This window comes from Macaca fascicularis, chromosome 9, assembly GCF_037993035.2.
Source record: "Macaca fascicularis isolate 582-1 chromosome 9, T2T-MFA8v1.1".
In the NCBI taxonomy this organism is placed as follows: domain Eukaryota; kingdom Metazoa; phylum Chordata; class Mammalia; order Primates; family Cercopithecidae; genus Macaca; species Macaca fascicularis.
The window spans coordinates 1,341,835-1,354,681 of NC_088383.1; the positions used below are offsets into that span (position 1 = coordinate 1,341,835).

Genomic DNA, 12,847 nt, shown 5'->3' on the forward strand with positions numbered 1-12,847 from the left:
TGAGATCAGGATTTCCCTTCTCCGCCCGTTTTGGGATTTAACAAGCACGAGAAAGGAAGCCTGCAGGGGAGCCGCGAGGGCCTCCTCACCACCGCCCGGGATCAGAGTGGGGGGCGTCACCCGCTCTACACCCAGAGCCCGGGCACGCCCCGCACGCGCGGCTCCCTCCTCCTCCGCGGGGCTCGCCGCGACCCCGGACGCCCAGACTCCCAGATACCCTCGACCCTCCGGACTCCTAAGCCCCGCATCCCCCAAATCCCAAGACCCCCCTCGAACCCTGGTCCAGGGCGGGTGGCTGGGGGCCTGAACTCGCTCCAGAAACCCGCAGGGCAGTCTGTCGGAAGCCTCTTCTTTACCCAGCATGAATTTAGTCTCCGCGCGCCCCCTAAAACCCAGGCGTCCTCTCCCCCGCGCCCTCGCTCCCGGGGCCCTCACACACTCTCCGCGGCGGACCTCCAGGCCGGGCGGGTGCGCTGTGCGACGCCGAAAGCGCCATAGAGCACGCAAGACACGTTTGGCTCCCGGAAGTGACGTACAGCAAGCGCCCGACGGCGGAAGTCCCTCCTGCTCCCGACGGCGGAAGTTCCGGGAGTGCCCAGTACCCGCGTGCATACGGCAGCCGGCATGGCGCACTACAACTTCAAGAAAATTACGGTGGTGCCGTCCGCCAAGGTAGGTGGCTCCGGGAGGGCCACTGCTACTTTCGCCTTCTCATTAGCGGGGTCTCAGGGGAGGGTCCGGGCCTGTAGCCGTGGGAGAGCGGTCGCCTTCCGCTCGCCCACCACCCGCTCCCGGGCCCGACCTGCCGGACGCGTACTCGAGATCATTTCCCCTCCCCCAGCAGAATCCGGGGTCCACCAGAGATCGGATCCCCCAGAGACCCGGGTCCACCTGAGACCGGGGTCCACCCAGAGACTGAGGGCCCCCAGAGATCGGGGTCCACCCAGAGTAGGGTTCCCTGGAGGGGCTCCGGGTGACGAGGTGGGCGAGTGGAGGGGACCCCAACATGTGAGGGAGGAAGCACTCCGTGGTCCGTGATGAGCCTTCAGATTCTGGATTTGGCGTAGCGCCCTCCCCTCTCAGGAATCCTCGGTTCGTTGCTATCGTGATTTAACATTTCTTAATTTTTAAGTCATTCTCTTTCACTGTTAGATTTGGGAACTCCTGTTCTTTTTAGACCATAGTAGGCCCAGACTAAATTTTTACAGCGTTGGTTAGTGTGGCAAGAATGAGTCAACAAGTGTTAAGTGTTAGAATTTTTTTTTTTTTTTTTTTCCCCGAGACAGAGTTTTCCGCTTTTGTTTCCCCGGCTGGAGCGCGATCAAGGCTCACTGCAACCTCCACCTCCCGGGTTCAAGCGATTCTCCTGCCTCAGCCTCCCGAGTAACAGGGATTACAGGCGTGCGCCACCACGCACGGCTAATTTTTGTGTTATTAGTAGAGACGGGGTTTCACCACGTTGGCCAAGCTGGCCTCGAACTCCTGATCCCAGGTCTCCCAGGGAGATCCCAGGGAGTTGGAGATCCATCGAACTCCCGCTCCGGCCTCCCAAAGTGCTGGAATTACTGGCGTGAGCCACCACACCCGGCCCTGGTATTACGGCTTTTTTAAGAAGTCATGTTTTTATGTAGTGAACATTCGATTTGGGTCGCAATTACAGAGACATTGACGGGCAACTCGAGCCTCTCAGGGACTGCTGCACGAGAGGGAGTTACTGAAGTCCCTGCAGAGTGACTGTTTTCCTCTCATCAGTGTCTCCTTTTCTTCACGTCTTAACAACGGAATGAGCTTGCCTTGGAAAGCTTTGTGGGAGTCTCGTATTTTACCTTCATAGCAATAATTGTTTCCCCACTTCTCTCCATTTCTCATTTCTTCCTGACAATTGTTGTGACACATCTCTTGATAGATTGTAGTATTTTCTTTCTTTCTTTCTTTTTGAGATGCAGTCTCGCTCTGTTGCCCAGGTTGGAGTGCAGTGGTGGATCTCATCTCACTGCAGCCTCCGCCTCCCAGATTCAAGTGATTCTCCTGCCTCAGCCTCCTGAGTAGCTGGGATTACAGGTGCAGGCCACCAGGCCTGGCTAATTTTTGTATTTTCAGTAGGATGGAGTTTCACCATGTTGGCCAGGCTGGTCTTGAACTCCTGATCTCAAGTGATCCACTTGCCTCAGCCTCCCAAAGTGTTGGGATTACAGGCATGAGCTACCGCGCCCGGCCAGATTGTAGTATTTTCCAGTGCAGGAATCATGTCTTATTTGTATTTTTGGTCAGCCATCTCTCAAGTTTGTTGAAGGAATTTGCTCTTTGGATTACATGAACTTTGTTCATGTTATTGACTTATGTGGAGAACTTTAGGATATGTTAGTACACCATCCATCTTCTGTGGAATGAGATTTGTATTTTTAGAGAACACATGAGTTTACTTACCTAAAAAATGGGTGATGGTAATTGTTTGGTGATTGGAAGTTAAAAAAAAAAAATCACATCAGGAAAGTGTGTGGTATTCAGTTCATTCTAGAAGCTGTTAAGTGAGTGCCTGTCCTATGCGTTGGGTACTGTGTTACAAAAATGCATTAGATAAAATACCTGCCTCTTTGGAAGTCGTTGTCAAGAGGGGTAAGTCGAGGCCGGCGCGGTGGCTCATGCCTGTAATCCCAGCACTTTGGGAGGCTGAGGCGGGCAGAGCACAAGGTCAGGAGATCGAGACCATCTTGGCTAACACGGTGAAACCCCGTCTCTACTAAAAATACAAAAAAATTAGCTGAGCGTGGTGGCAGGCACCTGTAGTCCCAGCTGCTGGTGAGGCTGAGGCAGGAAAGTGGCGTGAATCCAGGAGGCGGAGCTTGCAGTGAGCGGAGATTGTGCTGCCACTGCACTTCAGCCTGGGCGACAGAGCAAGACTCTGTCTCAAACAAAACAAAACAAAACAAAATAAAAAAGGGTAAGTGGCATCATGAATGACCATACTAGAAATGAAACATTGTTATCATGGAGGACCCACATGGATTGGGAGAGAAGAGTGCAGTTAGCTGTGGTAAGTTGGAGAGTCAGGGGCGATCTTATGAAGTAGGTAACCTTTGAACTGGTCCCCCTTCAGGATGTGTGAACGCCATTAGGTGCAGAAAAATGTAGGGAAGAACTTCTGTAGGCCCAGAGGGAAGACCGTGTGTGCCCCTCATAGTACATGGAAGACTGTTGTGACCACCTGTTTACTTGTCTCACTTGTAGACCCAGAGGGGAGACGGTGCGTGCCCCTCATAGTATAATACTTGGCAGACTGTGTTGTGCCTACGTGTTTACTTCTGTCACTGGACCCTGAATTCCGTGAAGGAAGGGACAGTATCTTGTTCATTATCTTCAGCACCCAAGTATCCTTAACAACCTTTGTTTGAAATGATATTGAGTTAATCAAATTGTTGAATTAATCAAAGTGTTCAAGAAAAAAGATCCAAGTAATTTTGTGTGACTAGATACACTGGATTGAGGAATCCTGGGAATTGGATCCTTATTAAAGAGAAGTGCTGACTCTTTGCACTGGGCAACTCATGCAAAAATCCTTCATCTCCTCAAGTAGTTCCCTTCCATGCTCTTAGGAAATTGTGAAGTGGATTTTAGTTTTACCTGTTATTTTATGTACTTTCAAAGTCAAAGATATGCATAAAGAAATGGGAGGATTGTTTCTTTTTCTCAACTATTTTTTCTAATTTATGATTTGAGTTCTCTCATTACTTAAGTTTCAAAGGTTCTTAGGTGTTTGGAAATTAAGATAGCATCAAGAAAGTGTGGCGTAAAATTTATCTTAGCAGCCGTGTGTTTGAAGATGAACAAGGTTGAACATAAAATGTTTAGAGTAAATTTTTGTAATTTAAAATATGTAGTACTGTAATTAGTGTTTTAAGAAGGTTTCAAATAAGTGGATCAAAAGTAGACACTTTTGATGTAATTATGTTTTATTTTCTTTAATTGCAGGACTTTATTGACCTGACATTGTCGAAGACTCAACGAAAGACTCCAACTGTTATTCATAAACATTACCAAATTCATCGCATTAGACATTTTTACATGAGAAAAGTCAAATTTACTCAACAGAATTACCATGATAGACTTTCACAAATTCTAACAGATTTCCCTAAATTGGATGTAAGTGACTTGGGGGACTTCTGTGGTTATGTAAATATGAGCCTTCAGAGAATCAGTGTTTAACCAGTTTGGTGTACTCATTTGACAGAAAAGGAAACAAAGTAAATTACTTGGATTACTCAATAAGTTAGTGGCAAATAACTAATTTGTTGAATTAATAAAAGTGGGAACAGAATATGGGTTTTTTGATTCCCTAGTATTCTTTCCTCCAACTAAACCCCATCTAAGGAGGCCCGAAGCTCTCTTCTCAGGCTTTCTGTGTAACCCCTGGGCTTGCAGGTGCCAACCCAAGTGGTAATGATAGCTGTGGGTTATGAATGCAGAAGCTGACAGCTCACTGGTTGTTTGGGCTTCATCTCCTGCACCCTCTTTCCAAGGGTTTTATTCCTCTGGGCTCAGCTTGGGTGAGTGGTGTAAACTCCACCACTGTTTGTGATCTTGTTGCTTCATCAGCTGATGACAGTTCAGCACTGACTGTTTTCTTCTTTGGCAAGAAGAGATCACGTGGGAGCTGTGACTTTTGAATGAAGCCAGAAACCTTGAGCTCCTTTCACTGCTGCACATTGCAGTTTGCCTGTTTTGCCTGTTTTATTTCTTTTTTTTTTTTTTTTTTTTTGAGGCTGAGTCTCACTCTATCGCCCAGGCTGGAGTGGCGTGATCTCAGCCTGCTGCAGCCTCTGCCTCCTGAATTCAAGCAATTCTTGTGCCTCAGTCTCCTGCGTAGCTGGGGTTACAGGCGCATACCACCACGCCTTGCTAATTTTTGTATTTTTAGTAGAGACGGGGTTTCACCATGTTGGCCAGGGTGGTCTTGAACTCCTGACCTCAAGTGATCTACCTGCTTCAGCCTCCCAAAGTGCTGGGATTATAGGCGTGAGCCACCACGCCCGGCCTGCCTGTTGCTTTAGCTGTAGAAAAGTAAGAGCAGTGTCTGCTTGGCAGGCACTGCTGACAAAGCCTCATGACACCACGCATGGGGTAATGTGGTTGCAAGGTTATTTGAGGTTGTGAAGGGTGCGGGGATCAGCAGTATAGTCTCAAAGCCTAAATCCGCCATTGCCCCACAATAGTCGCTGAAGGCAGATGTAAGCAGAGGGAAACATTTGGCTTCTGTGACAGTACTTCATATTTAAACAAGTAATAATGGCTTTTTTTTTTAAGCCGGGGTCTTGCTCTGTTGCCCAGGCTGAAGTGCAGTGGCACGACCTTGGCTCACTGCAACCTCCACCTCCCGGGTTCAAGCGATTCTCCTGCCTCAGCCTCCCATGTAGCTGGGATTACAGGTGCCTGCCACTATGCCTGGCTAATTTTTGTATTTTTAGTTGAGACAGGGTTTCACCATGTTGGCCAGGCTGGTCTCAAACTCCCGACCTCAGGTGATCCGCCTGCCTTGGCCTCCCAAAGGCGTGAGCCACCACACCCAGCCAATAATGGCTTATTTTTAAAATACAGAAGTACTTAAAATAAAATGCAAAAATTCTTGCTAGAGGACAGACACTTAGGTTGCATCTGTCTAGGATTTGACACAGTTGCTCAGTAGATGTTTGTTGAATGAGTGAATGGTTTCTTGGGAAAGGTCAGGTACTAGAGAGTACCTGGGGGTGAAGAAAGTGATTAAGAATATGTTTCGATTTTTTTTTTTTTTTTTTGAGACGGAGTCTTGCCCTGTTGCCCAGGCTGGAGTACAATGGCATGATCTCAGCTCACTGCAACCTCCACCTCCCAGGTTTGAGCAATTCTACCGCCTCAGCCTCCCTAGTAGCTGGGATTACAGGCATGTGCCACTACGCCCGGCTAATTTTTGTGGGTTTTTTTTAGTAGAAACGGGGTTTCTCCATGTTGGCCAGGCTGGTCTCGAATTCCTGACCTCAGGTGATCCGCCTGCCTCGGCCTCCCAAAGTTTTGGGATTACAGGCATGAGCCACACTGCGCCTGGCCAAGAATGAGATTATTCTTAACTGATTTGATATTAGGAAACACTTGATTTTAGCAAACAACATATTTTGATCTACTTAGTATCAGATTTTTGTGGTTCTTTTTAAGAAGTTTTATCTTTTTCATCCTCAGTGTTATAGCCATCAGAGGTAGGAGAGTTCAAATGTATTAACATTCTATTACTTCTTTCAAAGCCAGGACTGGTTATCTGAGAACAGCTTCAGAGTGGAGGGTTAGTGGAGGGTTAGACACTAAGTCGTCATTCACTGAGTGCTTATTGTCTGTCAGGTACTGTTCTGAGCACTAGGAATCCAGAAGTGGTAAAGGTTCATGATCTCATTCTGGTGGAGAAAAGACAGTAAACAGCGTGTCAGATGAATGCAGTGAAGCCATGGAAGGGAGTAGGGAGTATCTGTGTGGGGAGAGAGAGTCAGCCCTGTAGTCAGAGAAGCAGCAGGTGCAGGAGACCCAGGAGGTGGGGCGGGGTGGGGAGGTGAACACTGGGACATGGAATTGGAGGTGGTAGTCAAGGGTTGGGTTTATATGCACTGGCGAGATCTTGGAAGAGAATGTAGGAAGAAGGGTGCTGTGGGGAGCATGAATGTTTCGGGTAGAACTGTGAGCACGAGCCAGCATGGGACTTAGAGGGGGCAGACTCTTTACCTGGAAGCTGTGAGGAGAATGCTGCAGGCAGGATGCGTGGCCAGCCGCCAGTGCTTCAAGAGGTCTGTGAGATTTTAAAAACTGAGAATTGGTCGTTGGGAGGTCCTTGGTGAGCTTGTAGGCTGTTTAGAAGGAGTGGTGGACACAGAATTCTGGTGAGAGTGGGTTCAAGAGAGGGAGGAGAGAAGAGGAGAGACACAGGACCTCCTGGGAGCAAAGAGAAGGAACAGGAAGGATTTGGGGGCCACGCGAGTTTTTAATTTTTTTCCTAAAGATTGGGAAATAACGGCAAATTTTTAGGCTGATGGGAATAGTCCGGTGGAGGAAAGAATTTCTGGCGCTGAGTTCCTGAGCAGCAGGAAGGGCACATGCAGGGCCGGGGGCTGGCCATTGCTGGGTCCTACAGCTCCACCACTGCGCTGGGAGCGAGGTGGGTGCGAGCCGTGACCATTGGCGCCCGTATCCCTTCTGATGCTTGTTTTCTCAGAGGACTAAATAGACAGGGCCCCTGGCCAGGAGAGGGAACTGAGGAGGAGACACTGTGGGCTTGAAGGGAGAGGGAAAGAAATTGTTCTTCAAGTGGTACTTCTAGGGATGAGAAACTGCCGGCCCAAAGTGACCATGGTGTGCTTTTTTTGTTTGTTACAGGATATTCATCCATTCTATGCTGATTTGATGAATATTCTCTACGACAAGGATCATTACAAGTTGGCTCTGGGGCAAATAAATATTGCCAAAAATTTAGTGGACAAGTAAGGTACTTTTTTACTGTAGTGTCTTTTAAGTTATCAAAAGTGGGGAAAAAAAACTAGTGCTTTTTATTTTTTACAGTGTTGCTAAAGATTACGTGCGACTGATGAAGTACGGCGACTCTCTCTACCGCTGCAAACAGCTGAAGCGCGCGGCCCTGGGACGGATGTGCACGGTGATCAAGAGGCAGAAGCAGAGTTTGGAGTATTTGGAGCAAGGTGCTTGTCACACATCTGCAGGAACCGCATTAGTGTCCTGCTGAGAGGATGCGTCCTTGTTGAGGACTTGAGATGTCTGTTTTTATTGTATTTTGGAGATGACCGGGTCAGTTATTTTTCCTAGCTTTACCTATGAGAAACAGTAATAGGCTGGTTTTTATTGAAAAAGTGGTAGCACATATAATACTTACAAATCAACAGCACTGGTAAGAAAATTTATGTATTTCATATTTAATAGGTAAGGCATAGACAAAAAATCATGAGGAAGTACTGAAAAGTATAAAAAATAAGATGGCTCATAGTTTATTATTGACTTTTTTATTTTTAAAAATACTTTTATTTAATAGGACTTTCTGAATTAACGTAGTAGGATTCTATTGAAAATTACTTGCCTATTTATTTGTGTGTATTCTTACATGACAAATTATTTTGACTCATTTGGTTTTCATATCCCTCCTGCATCTTGCAAATCATTTTAAACAGAATTTATGATACGTGGATGCTTTGCAGGTGCTTTCCTACAGATCTGTGTGGTCTTCGTGATGGCCCAAGGGATGCCACCCTGGAGCCATGTGTCTTACAGATGAGGTGGCAGAATGGCAGTAACCCATGTGTAGCCAGAACGGCATGGCATGCAGGCTTCAAAGTACACTGTTTCCCTAATGTCATCTTGCTAATGAGAATCATCTGGACACTTCCAGAGATGCTGTTGGCCCCACTTTTCACCTAATGAGTTAAAACATGGGCTTAGAAGGGCTGAGGAATATGATTCTTACTAGAGCCAAACTTGGGAAATAACTATTGAATATACTATATATATACAGTTACTCTCTGCAACTATTTTCTCCATCACTTTTGCGTTACAAAAGTTGGAGTAAGATTAATATCACCACAGGCCTGGACTGTAACTAAGTTGAAAAGAAAATTGAAAGCAAATCTTACACTTTGAGTTTCTTAATTTTTTAATTTGAACTTTTCATATTTTCACAGTGCGTCAGCATTTATCCCGTTTGCCAACCATTGATCCAAATACCAGGACTCTGCTTTTGTGTGGGTACCCAAATGTTGGGAAGTCCAGTTTCATCAATAAGGTTGGTCTGTTTTTTATCGTAAAGCAAATAATCTGACGATTTTAGGTCAGCGTTACTGTATTCTGACTGCGTGGGATTCAGGATGGCCTTGGTAATAATTTTGGCCTCTGAGTTGGTCCTTGAGTAAACACTGCCCTGGTCTGCAGGAGGCCCCAGTGCCTGAGCACACCTGAGTTCCTCTTGGAGAGGATTGACTTTGTCTGTATCTACATTTATATTACTATTACAGAAGCCATTACTTTTTGTTCTTGTGTGTGTCCTGTGATTTCTAAGGAATTTGAGACATGTAAGTGCATTTTTGTTGACAACTGGAGAGGTTTTCTTGGGTGGTGTTGGCCTGTCCTGGAATGGCTATGCCAGGGGGGCTCTGGTGGCAGGTGACACTCGCCCAGCTGAGGTCCTCCCGTCTGCGGCTGCTTCTGGGTGATCTGTTACCTTGGTTGCTGTGTCAGCTTTCACATGAAATCATACATGGTCCAGTAGAGGGACGGTGCCGAGTCGCTCTTTCCCTGGGTGAGCTCACTGACTAGGATTTGAGCGTAACATTTAAGAGACTTGGTCATTTGGTTCTTCAGGAAAATTTGGCTGAGTTTGAGGGACCCAGGAAGAGGCAAAGCAACATTTGAAATGTGAATTTACAACCAGCAGCAGCTCATGTGCCCAGAAAATTTATGACTTACTCGGTGCCAAGATCACTTTATTTTTAATTTTAAAAATTCTTTCTTTTTGTTGAAACTTTTTCTTCTGCTTTTTGAGACAGGGTCTTGCTCTGGCGCCCAGGCTGAAGTGCAGTGGTGCAGACTTGGCTTGCTGCAGCCTCAACCTCCTGGGCCCAAACAATCCTCTCACCTCAGCCACCCAAGTAGCTGGGACCACAGGTGCACGCCATCACACCTGTTTAGTTTTTTTATTTTTTGTGGAGACGGAGTCTCACTGTGTTCCCCAGGCTGATCTCAAACTCCCACACTCAAGCCATCCTCCTGCCTCAGCCTCCTGAAGTGCTGGGATTACAGGCATGAACGACTCCACCCTCCTTAAGATCACTTTTGCTTTAAAATCGATTTGTAAGTTTTGTTTTGTCTATAGGTTGCTGTGACGTGGTGACCAGCAAAGCTCTGCAGGGTCCTTGCTGATGTTTCAAATGCTTGTCAGCTGTGAACCTGCCACAGTGAGCCAGTGCTCTGGGGCCGATTTGGTGGCTGCTGGACCAGGTGGCTTTTTAAATTGCAGTTTAATTCAGCAAAATGAAAATTTCAACTCCTCAGTCACATGAGCCACATATTGAAGGCTGGTTAGCAGTGCGTGACTGGTGGCCCCGTTTGGACAGTGCAGACGGAACATTCCTGTCATCATAAAGAGCTCTGAGGGCGTTGCAGGCGGTGGGGCAGGACGTGGGAGGGTGAGGCGAGCTGGTGGCTGTCCTCCAGATGCCGGCCCTCACGCTGTCCTCGTGCCCCAGTCCTTGGCCTGGTGGTGTGAAGGAAGAGGGACCAGGCTCCTGTTTTGATGCAGTTTTATTGTGTGAGGTTCTTCTATGGTTTTTTCCTACCCAAAATTAGTCTTGTTAAAACACACAGATGCCCTGTGTACACAGAGGAAATGAGGTGATTCTGAAAGTTCTCACTGTTGTTTCAGGTGACAAGAGCAGACGTGGATGTCCAGCCCTACGCGTTCACTACCAAGTCTCTGTTTGTTGGGCACATGGATTATAAGTATCTACGTTGGCAGGTAAGAGTCTTGTCTTTATTTTTATGTATTTATTTATTTTGAGATGGAGTATCACTCTTGTTACCCAGGCTGGAGTGCAGTGGCATGATCTTGGCCCACTGCCACCTTTGCCTCCGAGGTTCAAGTGATTCTCCTGCCTCAGCCTCTCGAGTAGCAGGGATTGATTACAGGTGCGCACCACCATGACGGGCTAATTTTTGTGTTTTTTTTAGTACAGAGGGGGTTTCACCATGTTGGCCAGGCCGGTCTTGAACTCCTGACTTAAGGTGATCTGCCCACCTTGGCCTTCCAAAGTGCTAGGATTACAGGTGTGAGTCACGCGCACCTGGTGAGAGTCTTGTCTTTAAACAGAAAAAATATATTGGTTTATCTAGGGTAATCAAGAACTTGAAATTTCATCATCATAAGAAAAACTCGTCTGAGCTCTGGGGATGCATAAGAACAGGTCACATGTCTCTGATATAATTCAGGGGAGGCAGCCAGCTGCTAGTGTGGATTTCTGCATTTTGTTAACATAAAATGAAATTCTCTTTGTGTCATTTCTAACTCTGTTATCAGAAATGGCATATATACAGTTTAAAAGCATGAAGCAGGCCGGGCACGGTGGTTCACGCCTGTAATCCCAACACTTTGGGAGGCCAAGGCAGGTGGATAACCTGAGGTCAGAATTTCAAGATCGGCCTGGCCAACATGGCGAAACCCCGTCTCTTCTAAAAATACAAAAATTAGCTGGGCGTAGTGGTGGGCACCTGTAATCCCAGCTACTTGGAAGGCTGAGGCAGGAGAATCACTTGAACCTGGAAGGCAGAGGTTGCAGTGAGCCGAGATTGTGCCATTGCACTCCAGCCTGGGCGACAAGAGTGAAACTGTCTCAAAAATAAATAAATAAATAAAAAGCATGAAGCAATGTTTTCACACTATAATTTTATAAATTGTGAAGAAAGTAATTCCTAAGACATGGGAGGGTTCTCAGTTATCCCAGTTTTTGTGTTTTGTGATGTCACTGGTAAAAAGAGGAGTCATTTCTCTCAGTGTCATGGCTAGCATTTCATTGAGCTCTACAGGGTTCCTCCTCCCTGTTTTGATGTTTAAATAAATAATATGTACTTTTTTCTCACTGCTTTATTTTATGGTGTTTAGGAGACCTACTTTTTTTTTTTTTTTTTTTTTGTGACGGAGTCTCACTCTTTCGCCCAGGCTGGAGTGCAGTGGCACTATCTCAGCTCACTGCAACCTCCACCTCCCACATTCACGCCATTCTCCTGCCTCAGGCTCCCAAGTAGCTGGGACTACAGGCGCCCGCCACCACGCCCAGCTAAGTTTTTTGTATTTTTAGTAGAGACGGGGTTTCACCGTGTTAGTCAGGATGGTCTCGATCTCCTGACCTCATGATCCACCCGCCTTGGCCTCCCAAAGTGCTGGGATTACAGGCATGAGCCACTACATCTGGCCCTACTTTTTTTTTTAACACGATTCTCCTATAAGATTATTAGGTCTGGTTGGGCATGTGTGAGTGACTTCTGGGATGTGCTGGACAAGAAGCTTGTGGGTGAGTGTGCTTTCAGTGACAAGGTCTGGCTGTGTTAGGTTGTAGACACTCCTGGGATCCTGGACCACCCTCTGGAGGATAGGAACACCATCGAGATGCAGGCCATCACTGCCCTGGCCCACCTCCGTGCTGCGGTCCTGTACGTGATGGATTTGTCTGAGCAGTGTGGGCATGGGCTGAGGGAGCAGCTGGAGCTCTTCCAGAACATCAGACCTCTCTTCATCAACAAGGTGTGTGTGGTCACTCATGTTTTGCTTCATATCCTGCAGTATGAGAATAATGATTTCATTATTTTTCTTCCTTGCCTAGCCTCTCATAGTTGTAGCCAACAAATGTGATGTGAAGAGAATAGCTGAACTTTCTGAAGATGATCAGGTAAATCACGTTAATATTTTGAATATTTCTTACTTACCAATTCTGAATTCTCATCTCAGACAACCAAAGTTTAGATGAAGGAATTTTAGCAATACTAGTCCACAATTGTATTTTATAGTTGAGATAATATCCTCAGTGGTTTAGTGAGATGACATAATAAAAACGTAGTTATTGGCAAACTAAAACTAAAACATAGGTTTCTGGATTCCTACTTTGTTCTTGAGTGTGTAGAACTATCTGTATTTGATGGGCTGAACTTTTGGAAAATGTGATTACTTAGGAGAGAACTGTTGGAGAAGGGTACTCACAGGTGTTAATTCATAAAACAGGTTCTGTGATTAAATGAGTTTGGAAACGAATGATTGAGTGAAGGAGAAGGAGGATCTTGGAATTTGGGG

At 46.4% G+C, this 12,847-nt stretch overlaps 1 protein-coding gene across 2 annotated transcripts in view; it reads left to right on the plus strand.

Annotated features, from left to right (window-relative positions):
- The first annotated feature begins 581 nt into the window (after positions 1-581).
- Positions 582-12,847, plus strand: part of GTPBP4 (GTP binding protein 4) — a 29,941-nt gene continuing 17,675 nt past the window's right edge. For both annotated transcript variants that reach the window (XM_045361805.3, XM_005564496.5), the window contains exons 1-8: positions 582-672; positions 3,970-4,140; positions 7,387-7,490; positions 7,570-7,706; positions 8,697-8,797; positions 10,433-10,525; positions 12,113-12,304; positions 12,384-12,449. In XM_045361805.3, the coding sequence (XP_045217740.2) occupies positions 625-672; positions 3,970-4,140; positions 7,387-7,490; positions 7,570-7,706; positions 8,697-8,797; positions 10,433-10,525; positions 12,113-12,304; positions 12,384-12,449 (912 nt within the window). In that variant the 5' untranslated portion in view covers positions 582-624. The remainder of the gene's footprint in view (positions 673-3,969; positions 4,141-7,386; positions 7,491-7,569; positions 7,707-8,696; positions 8,798-10,432; positions 10,526-12,112; positions 12,305-12,383; positions 12,450-12,847) is intronic.